This window comes from Vidua chalybeata, chromosome 6 (assembly GCF_026979565.1).
Source record: "Vidua chalybeata isolate OUT-0048 chromosome 6, bVidCha1 merged haplotype, whole genome shotgun sequence".
In the NCBI taxonomy this organism is placed as follows: Eukaryota; Metazoa; Chordata; class Aves; order Passeriformes; family Viduidae; genus Vidua; species Vidua chalybeata.
This window is the reverse complement of record NC_071535.1, coordinates 25,679,400-25,695,624: the sequence shown is the minus strand read 5'-3', so window position 1 is coordinate 25,695,624 and position 16,225 is coordinate 25,679,400. Positions and strand designations below refer to the sequence as shown.

Below are 16,225 nucleotides of genomic sequence, written 5' to 3'. Positions count from 1 at the left end.
AAGGAATCAGAAAGTTCACAGCTCTACCAAATGAGTGAAAATGCCCTGGCTTTCAGTCAACTGCACTGTTAGTGGGAGTGAGAAGTCATTTCCCACAGCCACAGGAGAAAACTGTGGGATTCAGACTGGAAAAGTAGCTGGGGAAGGACGTGAACACTGTTAAAAATAAAACTTATCAAACAACAATTGAATCGTGAGAATGTTATCTGGTTCAACAGGAGCCTGAAAACAAATGGGCATTTCAAGAAGAGGGTCACTAACAAGGTAAATAACTTCAAAATAGCAGGAAGTGACCAAGGGAATGTGCCAAGCCAAGGGGAACAAAAAAGGTCTCTCCAACAGCAGAAGACAGTTGTGGATACAGATTTCAGTGTCACCCTACATTGCAGCTGCATGGCACTGCACCCACCCCTTGCATCCCTGGCCACAGTAAGACACAAGACTGAAGAGATTTGCACAGGACAGTGTTTAACATGACCCAGTGTTTATTGACTCCTGCAACATTTTTTTTAATAGTAACAGGAACACAAAATGTGATGTGTGGTAAAATACTACTAGGGGTTTCTATATGAATCCAATGCAAAGTGCCAGCATTGTTGACCAGCATACAACCTGACAAGAGAAGATGTAGTCATAACTCACTCTCAGATATCTGCTGGGAGTACATCACAGTCAAAGTAGAACTAGTCATTTGCCTGCAAATAGACACATTTTCTTCTAGATGCAAGTGGTGTTAGAGCCAGCTATTTTGCAACAAGAAATACATATAATACATTCCAACATTTAAAAAAACACACAGGACTAAAACTGTTTAAAAATAGAAGGGGAAAAAAGACACTATTTTGTAGAAGTCATTCTTCATAGAACCAGAAGTAATCTAGAGAAAAAGATTTATTAGAGGCTACTTTGCTCAAAAGGCCAGTGCTCACAGGTTTAAGAATAAAAACAGTCTCTTGATTTTCAGCACTGTCTCCTGGCCTTTTTTCCTCCCTGCACAACAACAACCTCCTGCTGAAAATTGCAGTGGCTCTGCACATTTTTCCCATGCAATTGAAAAGGCAACCATGTTTTTTAGAGTCATCAAAAACTTGCATGACATGATATGTACGTGCAGCATGAAACATCTTCACAGATATGAATAATGAAGGCACATTACCTAAAGATTAAAAAAAAAAAAAAAAAACACCAGAATTTTGGAAGATTCAAAGTTAAATACCTTAGCATTCCTTTTCACAACTGGCTGACAAGTGCTGTTTAGCCATTTTATTCAACCAGTTTGCTATGAAGACAAAACACAAGGAAAAAGCCTCTTTGAAATACCCTCCCCATGTGTATGTCACACATGACCAACACCCCCTTAACACCCTACTCCCAGTTAAACTACAGCTTCTTCAAGGGGATCGTCCCACTGGAAATGGAGTAGAGATTGAAACAGAGGACTGAGGGATTGGTTTCAAGCTCTCAAGCCCCCAACCTTTTTTGCACTTGATTACAAGTGTTAATAAAGACAACACTCCCTGCCACAGAATAATTGCTCTGTCTTCTATATATGCAATATAGATGAGGAAGATATTCACAAAAAAGAAAATATGTATTTATTTACAATAAATGCAACTATACTGCTCCATGCTCCATTCACCACACGTATTGCTGACCACTGCAGAAACCTGGTGGTAGCAACAGTGATAACTGAAGTACCTTCCTTTTCCAGCCCTTACACAAAGCTTTTCCCCTTCCACCACATTGGTTTTCCACTGTTCCAGGCTCCAGTAAGATGTGTACTAACAATGCTTTCTAGTTCATTTTTAAGGTTACAGTTTCAAGAGGCAAAGCAATATTTGCTCTGCTCTGATTTATCTGATTTTTCTCCTTTTAAAATCATGCCGGAGTTTCAAATTTATGTGCCATTATCAACTTTGCATACTAATACAACAAGTTTTATTCTATCATCTTCTCTAAATAGTAATGCCATCTTTTCCAACACCTCTTACATTTCAAAGGGTTACCTCTCATTCTCAAGGAAGAGCCCAAACTCTTTCGCCTCCCACATGAACATTTCAGAATGAGAATTTCAAGTTACCACTTCAAGTCTCTGGTGTTACTTAGAAGCAACCATAGTAGAATAATGTTTTTCCTAACATTAAAAGACATTTATCATATTCCTTGTCTTTTTCTAGTCTTGAATTGTAAGAATATTAGTCACACATGTTCCCTCATATTCCTCTCTTAGGGTGCACAGTGGTCAGGCCTATAAGACCATAGCTGGATCTCTGGGAGATTCCAAAGAGAATAAGGGGTTACATTCAGCATTCATGGGCAGGCTGAAGGATGCTCAGCTTTTCTTTAAGAACAAAACTGCTTTAAAAATACTCCATTTTCTATTATCATTTTTTATGTCATGAAAGTTACTTCTTTTCTGTCCTATGCAGCTATTACCTTGCTGTCACTGACATTTAATAGTTGCCAATGCACACTACTTTTCCATTCCCTAGCTCAAGTGCGGCCCCATCACAGCAGGACAACCCAGCAGAGCGTGGGGAAGCGGAGCAGGGCCGGCGGTTCAGACACACCACCTTCACCACCATAGGCAGGTGGCACTGCCACTGAAGGGGGCATCTATTTGGAACATTTAATAGGGTCTGACACACACTGACAGCATGAGATAAAAATGAATGCAAGTGAGTGTATTAAGCTGAGAACAATTAGTGTGATAAATACATCCACTGCCAGATCCCAGCTTCGTTAAGAGCTATTCTGAACTGCATAGTAAGTGCTGGTTGTAGAAGTTTAGACATATTAGGAATAGGTCACCAGTTACTCATTGAGTCTAATAAGTTAAAAAAAAATAGAGAAAAAAAGTGTGTGTTTTGCCATTGAATAACTCTGATCTCACAGCTTGGGCACAGCAGTAGTAGTTACCTGGCATCACAGATCAATTGAATCGGAATTGCAGTTTCATTCAAATTACATACGCATGCAAAATTAAACAAGTGTGTTCACTAAGAATATGCAGCATAAAAATCAAGTCTAAGTTACCCATTATTTATCATATATTTGTCAGACTGCCAGACATATCTTTCTCTTTCAGATTCATATCTATGTCTCACAGAACACAGCTGATGGAGAAATCACAAAGCAAACACTTCTCTACATATCACTGGCCTTAAGGGCCCATGCATTGTGTACCCATAAGCCTTCCAAGTTTACCAGACTTTTGGGAGAAAACAGCTGCTTTACCAAACTGTGAAAATAGAAAACATACAACCCAACCTGCTCAAAACAGAAAAAAAAAATGGTTTTATGAAGTTGTGAACAGATATATAACTACTTTCCCCTCGGTCCTGGGACATAAAGGGCAGTACAGCTGCAGAGCTGGAATGTGCCTCTAGAAGAGCAAACAAAATCCAGAAAATGTGATGACTGTGTAGACAAACATCTGGGAAGTCATGTTTCTGAAGAGCTGAACCAATGTTCTGCGCAGCAAAATGATGAACAGTACATCAACAGGTCCATTTGGGATAGACCGTAAAATGCTCTACAAATATCCGATTTCATTTCCCATTGAACTAGAACTTTTTCTCCCCATAAAGTGCAAATAAGACTCAGTTTTTTACCACTAGTTCCAATGACCATTATCTTACAAGAGTGATCAAAAGCCAATTGGCTGAGTCACTACCACTAGGCTTGAGTATCACATACTCTTTTTTTTTTTTTAACCCTGGTTATTTTTTCCAGCAAAAGGCAAAGAGCAAACAAGTCTTTCTTCTACCAGATGCAGCATGACAGGAGGCTGCCTTAAGTACCATCAGCATAAGATGCATGTGCTAGACACAACCAGTGCATTCTTGTGCATAAAAATGTTTTGCCCTTATTTGCTGGAAATGGAAGTCATCTTTGGGATCTTATTTCCTCACAAAGAGTTCATCAACAGATGATTAGTCTTCACTAAGAGGTGCTTCTCTCTTCCTCGCATCTACATCAAAAAGAAAAAAAAAAAAAAACCCAAGAAGTGGTTAAACCAGGGGGTTCTGACTGTATTCATCTGAAAACTCAGAAACAAAAAAAGTTGGTTTGTTTTCAATGGACAACACTTTCCATTTCAGAATCATGACATGAATCTACTATGTGAACTGAACTGCTTTATGATACCAGAGCATGTTAACAAGGACAGTCACACATTTTTCATGTTCAAATTGAAGATAACTCATGCAATATTTAAGTAGCCCAATAAACTGAGACTCCAGATCAGTGATACTTTTCCCCCACTGCCTCTTGGCCCCTTTTTCATGATCCTCTTTAAGGGTGAAACCAGTATTTGCTTTGCATACAAGCTACAGAGATGACAACAGTCTGTTCAATTTGACTAATTAAAATGTTGCCCCACTGCACACATTTTTAAAAAGAAAAGTGTTCTCCACACTGTATTTTGAGGAGGAAACCCCTGAAAACCACATCTTAAATTGCTCTGAACAGCAACCCTTAGATCATGGTCCCAGGGTGTTGGAACACATCTGGACAACTCAGTCCGTGACTCACATGCCATTACTACAGCAGCAGGCAATGTGGCTGCCATTAGAAAGCTGGGTCACCTCTTTGTGGGCTTCTGCCTTTCACTAATACAGAAGACAGATACTATTCATTCAGAACGTTTAGAGAACACAATTATTAAACTGTCTGTGAAAGTCCAAACAGGGTACTAAACAGGGTTTGGAGGAGGCAAAATATACCTCCCAAATAACAAAGAGCTGACGCCCTGTGATTGGAGTAGCCACCCGAGGTAGGAAAAAAATCTAAGTCATTTGGGACTCAAATAAGAAACTGTCTCTCCCATTCTCCCCATTTTGTTCATCAGGGATTCTTCTGTCACAACTTCTCCACTTTGCATAAAATAACTGACTAGCAATAAGAGGAGAAAAAGCTTTCTAAAAAAGTGTTACATATGCTTGTAGCTACAGAACCACTCCTGGTCTGTCTGTGACTTTGGAAATATCAAAATGCATTAAATTCTTTCTGGTGAACATTTATAAAAAAATCATACCGGTTAAGTTCCTGAACTTCTTTTTGGCTTCTGCTCTTTCTTCAGCATCAAAATACCACACAGTCATAGCATATCTATAAAAGAAAAACTTTGCATGTCTTTCCACCTTTGATATTAAAATAGGGCACTGGAGTTTTATGCTCATGGAGAAAACAAAAACAAAACTGGATTAGTAGATTAAAAAAGTAGAATGAAAATGACACATCTTTATAGGCAAACACAAACAGCATTTTAGTGTGTATTTTAACAAATCAGATAGAAATATAGGTGAGAATTTCTGCTGGAGGCACAAAAGAGAGCACAGCCCCTGGTAACAGAGGGCAAAAGTAGCTTCCAGACCTTTGCATGTTTTTCTGCTCTGGGACGCCTGTAGGCAGCTTGGGGGCTGCCCTGCATCACATCAGCTTTTCAAAGCCTGCTGACAGATGGTAGCCCCAACAATCCCTATAGTGCTACAAGGGCAAAAGACTAACCCAGCACCTCCCAGCTAAATAGCTATGCCCAGCTTGGAAGATTTCTCCTGTCAATGGTTAAGGGGCTTTTTTCTAGCATATAAGGAAATGTATCATTCGAGCTTGCTCCTCCTTACTTAATGAGAGAATTCCCAATGACTCAAAACCAGGAAATTCACTCAACATCTGTCTATTTTTTATGCACATGTATTTAAACATGATGGCCATAATTTTGGATAAAAATATTGGTAGGAGAGATGCTCTGGGTTTTTTCCTAGCCAAAACCAATATTAAATATGCTACTTACCTGGTTGCATAAGAAGGCTGGACTTCATGTGGGTTCCTTCGATCTGACCAAAAAAAAAGTAATCGGTCAAAAATTGGCTCAACATCTGCTACATAGGACTTTCCTTCTGGAAATATTCGAAGAATTCCACCATGCAGCTGAAAGAAACGGAAAGATTGAGTTTTTGCACATATAAACATCCACACAGTCACATGAGAAATAACTTATTTCTCTCTCCTCCACACCTAACAAATGGTGAATAAATATCTAATGATAAACACAACAGCTACATGACAACACTGGAAAACCTTACTGTGTCTTTTGGCCACTTTGATTTTGCCAATTTGTAATGTTTCAGCTTAAGCTTCTGTCTAAAGCAAATGAACCAAGATAAAGGTAACACCAGCCCTGCAACAAACACTGGGAAACTTCTAAGCTTCCAGTCACATTTCCAGAACCAGTGAATACCACAGAGCTGCTCTACGTGACCAGTCTGAGATCAGGCTCTCTCCCCAGCAATTGTTAGATACTGCTTCCAGTATTCAGAAGCCATGCTTGATCATTTAGGAGTTAACTTCTACACCTCTGTTGAAGTCTGTTTTGTTTTATTGTTCGATTTGTAAAACTTCTCAAACACATTACAGATTCCAGCCACCATTTTCCCTACTCATAACACAGCCTGGTTTCTCTACCATATAATTTCTGCCTTTCCATGTGCCATGATTTTCAGGAAAAAGGTCTGGTGATCTGCACACACTCTAGAAACTTCAAAAGCTGAAGATGAATCCTGCTGTTAGAGGGCTCTTTGGAGACTTTAATGCTGCATCACAGAGTGCAGTGCAGCACCGACCTGATGTGGTAGCTCCATGCCACATGCAGACCTCAGTGAGAAACTATTAAGCCAGGTTTAAAGCCACATGGTTGCTTTCAAAGCCCAGTATGATTATACTCTTATATTGCATGTCCTCCAGCATACGCTTACATAAAATCACCATCACATCTATATAATAAACTCCATCAGTGTCCTGCATTTCATTTAGCTTTTCTTAGTGCTCACTTGGGTGCCTCCTCACTATTTGGATAAGGGTGCAACGCACAAAATAAACTGGATATTTGCATTTCCTCCCACATGTCCTCATTCATTTTATTACATTGAGATGTTTCACTGTCATACTCCCTGTAACAAGATACGCTTTTCTGCAACACTGCATTTTTCAATGGCATTGCCTCTGTCTGAACTCACTTATTGGGGTTCATAGTATTTACCTGTTCTTAAAGAACATATTGGCCTAAAAAGAGGAGAGAAGCAAACAACATTGGACAATTTTCAAGCGATAACCCCCATGAACAGTTTGTGGTGTATTACGACAACAGACTTGCAAAGAGACATCCTGCAATTTTACAAACTCTTCTTTTGTTTCTAATTTAAAGGCATGGCACATTCAAGGCTGACTTAACTGCCTTATAGTAATATAGGCAGAAACAAGAGTTCCATCCAGTCAAGAGACCCACTGGTGGAATCAAACCATGTTTGCTCCTCTTCCTAAGCCCCACTGCTTCATAAATAAGAAAAGGGAGCTGCCTAGAATATCTTCTATGGGTTAATCTGAAGTATCAACAATGATAAAGTCACAAAATTGGGTCGTCATTTTACACTACTCCCACAATCCATTTGTTTTGTAGTGAATTGATTTTCTTTTTCTGCTGTTTCCTCTAAGCAAAGTGTTAAGAGCATACAGCTCAGTGCTTATAACTTTATCCTACAGCAACAAAACAGTATGTGTGTAGAATGGGAGAGAGGACATAAGGAAACAGTTCACATTCTTACATCCAAAGCGTTGCCAAAAACAGACAAAAAAAAAAAGAAGAGATGAAGAATGGACCAGCAATTCAGAAGTTCATCAGAGTTCACAGAAACAACAGACAGTTCCAAAACTCTGTTTCTGAAGTAGTTTTTCCTTCCTGTTCTGCCTCAACCCCATGGCTTACTCACCTTGGAGTCCCAGTTCTTATTCAGGTAATAAATACAGGTGATGCAGCGCCCGTCACCATTTGGATTGTCCACATGACGAACATACCCAGTTCCATTTCCAGGATAGCAAGCAACCATAGCCTGAAATATACAGATTGTAAAATAATTAATTCTACAAGATGCCTACCTTCAGTTTTAATTTGCTAAGCATCCTCCCACCACCAGTTTGGCTCACTATTTTTCAGATGATCAATCCAAAATCTAGAGCAGACATCACCTGAAGGTATCTTTGCACAAACGTCTTTCACAGGACAGCTCAGCCAGTGTGAAATTCAAAACTGGAAAATAAATACCCCTCATAATTCACAATAAATACACTAAAATAAAAGGGAAAAAATAAACTAGAGCACGAATATGCATGGTACAAGCTTGTTACAAGCAACGTGACTTTGAGGCAGTTTCAGCTGAAATTTGCTTCGGTTTCTACAGATAAGCAGTCATTGCAAAACAGATTTTCCAGTCATAATGAAAGTAGAAAGCAATCCCAGGATGTCATGCTTTACTACCACCATCATCCTCTATTCATATCTTCCAGTCACTGTCATATTCACTCCTGTGTGCAACTCAAAGTGAGTGGTCCCCAGGTGGTGTTGGTAAAACTCCATAGAGCAAAGTCTGCAAAAAGCTGAAACTCCTTTGCTCTGTGTTTGCACAGGACAGTGCATGTTTGCTTTCATGGACTGAGCCACAGAATTAACCAAAGAGCTTTCAGAGCATTTCTCTCTTTGATCATCCTCAGACTTGCTGATACAATCACTTAACTCATGGTTTAAATTTCACCTTGAATGATGAGATAAGCCTAACATGAATTACTCCAAACCACATGGCAATCAACAGGTCTTAAAAGGTTTTTACAGCAAAAACATATTAAACTTAGTTGATTTAATTAGCAGCCTAAGCAGAATGCGGGCAAGAGCAGGTGACACTGCTGCTAGGGTACTAGATCTTTGTCTCAGTCTCTCTTCACTACTGGGGCTACTTGGCAGTGATACCGATCACCCCTAAAGCTGTTGCAATAGAAGTCTTGTTCCCACTCCCCTGACATCTCCAGATTGCTTGCCAGTATTAGCAGCAAGAGTGATGGGAAATGATGGACTAAATTCAGCTGAAAAACTGCAGATAGTGTTCAGATGTGGTTTCTGCAGAGATGAGGAGAGAGCAATTATCACTCCTCAATCTGTGTGCTGTGCTCCCATAAATAAGTTGTGCAGGAAGCACACCATAGGCTTAAGTTCAGCTCACTGTCCACCAGGATGAGCTGAGGGTTCCCAGGTTCCCCTGGGGAGGAGATCTGCTGGCAGCTCCCAACCTGTACTTCTGCAAGGGACCCTTCCTTCCCAGGTGCAGGAGTCAAATTTACCCATGTTTAATTTCATAAGGTTCTGTTGGCCTGTTTCCCCAGTCTATCTGGTTTCCTTTTAGTGGCAGCCTTGCCCTCAAGGGCATCAACTGGTCCCTCTCACTTTGGTGTCTTCTGCACAGTTGAAGAGCACACTCTGCCATCTGTTTCAGGTTGCTGATAAATAAAGTTGTTTAACATAACAGGTTCCATGATAGATCCCTGTGGTGCCCCATTTGGTAGCAGCCTCCAGGTATAAGAGGTCTGATAGACCATGACCCTCCAAGTCCGACCAGTTTTTTACCCATCCACTTTTCCATGTTTTCAGACAATAAAACCCTAACTTCACATGTAACAGTATTTTACATGCCTGTGCCACAGAATTATTTAATTGTGCACCATTTGCATGATCTGCTCCAATGATTTGATATGCACAGTTCATAATGTAATTGATAGTTGGAGATTGACAGTATAGGCCTTACTAAGAATTTTTTATTTAGGAACCCCAGAATTCTTGTTTTCTTCTTCCAAGCACATGCAAAAGGCACACTGTTCTCAAGGGACATGACCAAGTGCAGTTTAATCAACAAGGAAATTTTACTGTGCCAACAAACACCAGCACAGAAGCTACTGCCAGCCAGCGCAGTGGATCCCTTGAACCCTCTGCTACCAAGAACAAAACCTATCCATAGGAGTCAGCAATGAATGCATTAACTTTCCTTACCACAACAAGCACCAGAACAGTACCTGCAGGCAGCAGTAAGTCACCAGGGCCCGCTCTCCACACCTCAGGCCAAAGATGCCTAGAGACTAGTGGCCTGCATGATCAGCACATTATGCTAAATAAAAGCAAATACTTTTAATTCCAGGTAATAAGCCCTCTTCCATCACACCTGGCAGTTAGGTAGATGCCTTGCTGTAGATCCTATATGCTATGTTGTCATTCTGCTGTTACAAATGGCTCCAGAGCTGCACTACATTTCACTATCAGCCTGAAAATGGCAGTAAGGGCCAGACTACAGCATAGTGCTCGAAACATGTTAAGGGCATAAGTCTGGTGGAAACCACAAGTCAGCTGTATCTGCAATGTAATAATGGTCTGAGGAAGCTGGGCCCTCATTGGTGAGGATAACCCAGTTTGTGCATTCCCCCATCCCAGGTACTAGCACAGCACTTCATGCAGGTGCACCTTCACCCATCCCACATGCAGTGAGCTGCATCAGGTCTAACAATTAAAATAGTAACCTTGTGTAAAACGGATCTTCAAACACTGGGAAACATGACCCTGGTGCCCCTGAAGCCACTCCATCACTCCCCTCCTCAATTGAGCAGGGAATGAAAGCATAATGAAAGGATCATGGGTTGATAAGGATAGGGAGAGATCACCCACCAGTAACTGTTGCAGGTAGAACAGACTAGACCTGGGGAAACTAATTTAATGTATTGCCAATCAAATCAGAGTAAGATAGTGAGAAATAAAACCAAACCTTAAGACACCTTCCCCCTACCCCTCCCTTCCTCCCAAGTTCAACTTCACTCCCAAGTTCTCTACTTGGCCAGCATGGGTCCATCTTGTAGCCGGCTGGCATTGGCTCTTTCAGACACGGGAGAAGCTTCTGGCAGCTTCTCACAACAAAACCCTGATAGCCTCTCAGCTACCAAAACCTTGCCCTGCAAACCCAACACATCCTGAGAGCTAAGAATACCAAGGAGAGGGGGCGATTCCAACCGTCGGGCAGGGAGGAAGGCTGTGCTGGAGCTGGGTGTGGCACAGCCGCTGCCAAGGGCACGGGCACCGACAGCGCCAGCTCGGCCCGGCCCTGCTCACCACACCAGGGGGATGATGCAGGACAGGAATACAGCCTCGCTGACCGACAGTACCTCGTTTTTAAGTCGATGTACAGCACAAAATTGTGGTGATCTTAAGTCTCTCTTTGGAGAGTAGTCATTATTCCAAGATTACTGAACTGCCTAAAAATCAATCCAATATTACTACTATTTTTAATGTCACAAACAACAAGCTACTGTACAGCAGACTGAGGGCCAGATCCTGAAAGGGATTTAAGTGCTTTATTTACTATGGAAATCTAGGCAGAAGGCCAGAGTTTCCCCTGGCCTCCCCCACATAATATGTTCTCTTAGAACACGTGCTTTGTCTCCAACATTGATGCATAATTTATTTATTTACAGTGTGCAACTTTTGCAACTGCAACACTCCATCCCTGGAGATTAAGTGGAACAATTCCCACATAATCCTAAAGCATGGGCCACACTATAGCTTAACTTTCAGAAGAGCAAAGAGAAAAAAGTTTTCTAGTAGCAGCAGCAAAAGAAGAAAAGCAGAAGTGAAAGATCCTGGCACAGCGAATATTTGAATGAAACCTTAAACAATGAAGGGAAATCATTCTGGTCCTCCTAGAGACTGTTGAAACGATATCAAGCTTTATCAGAGCAATGGCTGGAGCTGCTCCAGAGCAGATCAAGCTGGCCTCAGCAGGGATTCCAGCTGTTAGCAGTACTTTTGGATTCATTTAAAGCAAACAAGAAACAGGAGATGAGATGCGTGACCCAGACTTAATTTAGGTAATTTGTGAACACTGGTATCTGCCAGTTTAGTGCACAGTCCAGCTACAAAAGCCAGAGGCTCGATAACAATAATCAAACCATTTACCAGGTGTGCACATGAAGTGTTAGTAAAAAATGTTTCCTACACTTTTGGCTATTGTGTCCAGAAGAGCACACTCCATTTTTGGAAGCAACTCCTCTCTTCATTAACAATCTCCAAACCTAAACTAATCAAACTTACTATAGTAGGCAGTAATAAGCAGGAATGTACCTAATCTTTTATTTTTCAATACAATCTATTACAATGGCTGTTGGTTGGCTTAACTTCCCAGTGTAAACACTCAGAAAATTTTTGCAACACTCCCCTTTTCTAAGTTAAAAAAGAAGAGTTTGTCTTACACAACAGCTGGATAGTTAAAAACTGATATCCAGATGCATGCTTTTGGAGTCACACTTACACACCACCATATGAAGACCAATGCTCTGGTAGTCTAGTCAACAGTCAAAAATTAAACCCTACAAAATTTGGAAAATGAAAAGTAAATCATCAAGACTAAAGCTTCTGCCCTGTTATTTTCAGGGATGTTAGCTTGCCCAAGAGGGTGCAAATCAACCACAAGTTAAACAAGCAGCAATTACCAGCTTTAGTAAGGACCCAGGAATCGTTAGTAAATTCCATGTTGCACAGAAGCTTGCAAAAATAAGCTATCATTCAGTCTAAGTATTACACTCAAGTCAGCCAGAGAAATCTGCAAGTCAAACTGCAAGACACTAGCAAAGTTTGAAGGCAGATAAAAAACAACTGTTGCATTGAGAGGATTTTTCCCTGCCTCCCAGTGCTTCTAGCAAGCAGAAAAACAAGTTCTCTTAGCTGATGGCCAAGATCATGCTGTGAGACATGATTAACAAAATAAGCAATGATAGAGCAGCCTGATACTTGGAACAGAACATTTCAGAAAATATCTCAGATGGAAGATGTTTATAAGTATAAATGAACACTGCTTAATAGGAAGCAGTGGTGACACCAGGTCAGAAGGTCCCAAATTTCAGCCCCAGATGTGGTTCTTAGTTCTGAACTTGAGGACAAACAAAAATCACTTTTGACCAGTCCTCCAGGGTATTAGGATTACCAGGATTCACTTGATTGTCTTAGTTTTGAATGTATATTGCACTCAACCTGATTCTAGTTCAAAGATGTGCACAGTCTTTACATCCAGAAAGGGAAAAGCACCCAGCATGCTCTACGTTAAAAGAACATGAGTAGTCTGACATTTCATGATCAAAGGCAAGAGATTCTCAGTTGAGGCTTGACTGACACACAAACACCATGGGGTGTTTCTTAGGCAATTTCTTATTGTACCCAATTGCACCCAGGTGTTTTCTGCCACATAGCTTATAATGGTTAAGTATAAAATATTCATGAACATTATTAAATATTAGTTTGTTTAATTTATGAAAGTTAAAATATTCAACTGCAATACTGAAGCATGAACTGGGAACATTGGTCTAACCTAACACTCTATAGAGATGGGAAGGAACAGAGGGAAAAAATTATGCTGAAACACCAACAAATCAGAGACATTAGCGTAGTGCCTGTTGGAAAGGGAATCACCAGTTCCAAGAGGGAGTAAAATTCTGCTTACTTCAGTCAAGCAACACATGAAATGGGCTTCAGTGGCAGTATTGCATGAGAAACTGGTCCCTCATTTCCTCACCATAACTTGGTTATCAGTCTTCAATCAATCTATTACTTGTAACTGTATAAAAAAAGTCCTGTTTCCATGGATAGCACTTCCACCAGGTGGTTTGGTACTTGCTTCTCCTTGCTTACATGCAAGGTTGATAATCAGATTTAGATCTTCCAGGAGCTGAAACCTCATCTCTCCTTTCTTATTTAGTCTTTTGCATGCACCACAGCTTGCTTGTTGCTTGCAGATACATAAAGGCACTTTTTAAAGAATTTTTTGAGGAACAACCTGAGGGTGGGAATTGTGGGAAAGACTATTCTCTCACCTGCAGGAAGAAAATGCTAAGACACTGGTTTATTTTTGCTTACCAACCAACAGTCTTTTATTACCTGATAATATTCTGATTACTGCAAGATCGAAAACTGTTCCTGCTTGTTACATTTCTTCTAAGAAATAAGGGTAGAAAAAAGAGCTGCCCATGAAAGCTCTGTTCATGGATTACCTCCATGCCACACAGCTATTGATGACTGGCATGTTATCTAGTTGTAGTTCAAGGAGCCTCTAATAAGCTTTCAAATCTTATGGAAGGTGTCTGTAAGGAAGCCAGATCACAGATTGATGCTGCTTTAAAAATGAGCTCCCTGTTAAATGAATCTGTGATGGGGCTTAAGAAGCTCTCCTAATAATTGGCAACAAAATTTAGTTTTTCATAGCCTATTAATATGAAGGACTGTTTCAGCCTGTGACTACTTTTTTTTCTTTTCCTTAAAAGAACACATGCTTAGAAATAAATCTGGATGCCCTTCAAGTTCAAGCTGGCTGCCAGAGCAGTGCCACTGTGAAATAGGAAGGCAGGAAACAGCCGTGCCTCATGTGGGCAGCAGCCATCTGCAACCGTCAAGAGAACTGGGAGCATTTGTGGACCAGCCTTTGGAGACAGCAGTGAGCTCTGCTGAGCTGTTCCCATTGCTGGATATGTCCTGGGATCCTACAGGATCCAAAAGTCAAGGGACAATTCAGAAACTCTGAAAGGATCTGAGCATGGAAGAAGTTCTCCAGGTTTCCAAGGACAAAAGAGTTCCAAGCATTCATCTACCACTGTATACTGTCTACATTGCTCTCATTTTTAAAAAAGCCAAGGAAACCAGCACTGCTTTCAGACCACCACCCAAATTCTCTGTATTCAGCCTCTGGGCACAGCACAGAGAAAACAGAACACTGAAAGTTAAGGAAACAAATCTGAAACTGCCATAGGATCAGAACTGTCCTTGCAGTGAGCATCTTTGCCTGTTGTAGTAATTAAAAGAATTAATTATTTCTTTGTATGCTTAATTAATCTACATATGCCCATGCGCATGTCAATTAACACTTTTTTCCAGTAATTCAAGTCCTTCTCTCGTCTTCTGCAAGTGCAGAATCAGGCCAGATTTTTATTTTACAACCTCCTCTGACCTAAAACTACACTTTGGTCTGTGTTGTTACTGGGTCGTCGTGCCTTGCACGCACACAGCGGCAGCACCGCTCCAGAAGCGATTAGCGTGCTGCGAAGAGCAGGCATACCATGATGGCAGGACCTGAAATTTAAAAGGCTATTGCCAGTGAATTAGTTCAGTCAAGGATATTCAGATTAAGTCTCCAATTAGCAGCTGTAAACATGCGCAGTGCATCGATGTATCAATAAAGGCTGTTCAGTTTAGAGAGACGCCCGCCCCTGCGCCTCGGAGCCCTGGCTCGGGGCCAGCGGGATGATGGCTTAACGACAGTGCTACGTGCGGAGCGTGAGGCGATCGGCGATCAAATGCAAACTTTACTCCAGAGTGCACTTCAGACAGAGGCTGCGGAGGGAAGAGGGGAAACCCACACAGGCAGCGAGCACACAGCCGCTCAAGGCACTTCTCGGCTCTCGTTCTTACTGAGCTGTTCCTCCCTCCTGTGTTGCAAACACAGGCACAGAGGCTTATCTCCCACACTTAAAAAAAAATGCTGTCTAATTACATTTAGGATTATTTTTGCCTTTTGCTGAAGCACTCTTTCATCACCCAGAAAACTCTTTCAGCCCTCTCCTCTCCCCAAAGAACCAAACCTGGCCAAGCTGCACTAATGAGAAAGCATCCCAAGCAATTGATGCAGATGGAGAAAGCATCCCCTGTAATGAGCCCTGGGGGACATCGTGACAAGCACCACCCCCGCAGAAAGGCAAATTCATAAATAAGTGCAAGCTCATTAAGGAAATCTGTAAGGACTGTCCCTGTATGTTCCGTTTCTCAGCAGGGAATAAAAGCCCGGTAACCAGCACAGACATCCTTTGAGGAGCATTTCTCATCTGTGGGGTAGAAAGATAATCTCACAGTTCCTGAAATATTCCAGCCTTTCATTCTTCATCAGCAATTCAGACCTTTTCAGTTCTGCTACTAGTCACCCAAAGGATTACACCACTTTTTTTTTTTCGTTTGCAACATTTAAATAACTGCATATTTTGATGCTCTTGTGGTTGCACTAATAAAGGTCAGGAAAGACAGCCACAATATAGGCAAACTTTTGCTGCTGTTGGAGCTGCCTGAGCTGCCAACATCCTTTTCTTATTATTACCCATTTATTTTTAGCCTGTGGGCTCAGGGCAAGTGAGCAACAGAGCCCACAAGACTTTTATCGGCTCACATTTGGTATGCAGCACTTCAAACACTTCCCGCGAGCTCATCAGGGGCAGCCCCGGACATCCTGGCAGGCAGAGGTGATGAGCCACCACCTTGAAGCACGCGTGCCAAGGGGACAGGAGGCCCCAGCTGCCAAGAACAGTCCTTCCTTGAGGCCACCACGCAGGACGC

General features: G+C 41.4%; 1 protein-coding gene across 1 annotated transcript in view; it reads right to left on the bottom strand.

The window, feature by feature from the left end:
- Window positions 1-464: 464 nt before the first annotated feature.
- EGLN3 (egl-9 family hypoxia inducible factor 3) overlaps window positions 465-16,225 on the bottom strand; it is a 28,031-nt gene continuing 12,270 nt past the window's right edge. Inside the window, exons 2-5 of the mRNA XM_053946586.1 lie at window positions 7,770-7,889; window positions 5,798-5,934; window positions 5,039-5,112; window positions 465-3,973 (exon numbers count right to left, since the gene is read on the bottom strand). Coding sequence (XP_053802561.1) covers window positions 3,936-3,973; window positions 5,039-5,112; window positions 5,798-5,934; window positions 7,770-7,889 — 369 coding nt within the window. The 3' untranslated portion in view covers window positions 465-3,935. The remainder of the gene's footprint in view (window positions 3,974-5,038; window positions 5,113-5,797; window positions 5,935-7,769; window positions 7,890-16,225) is intronic.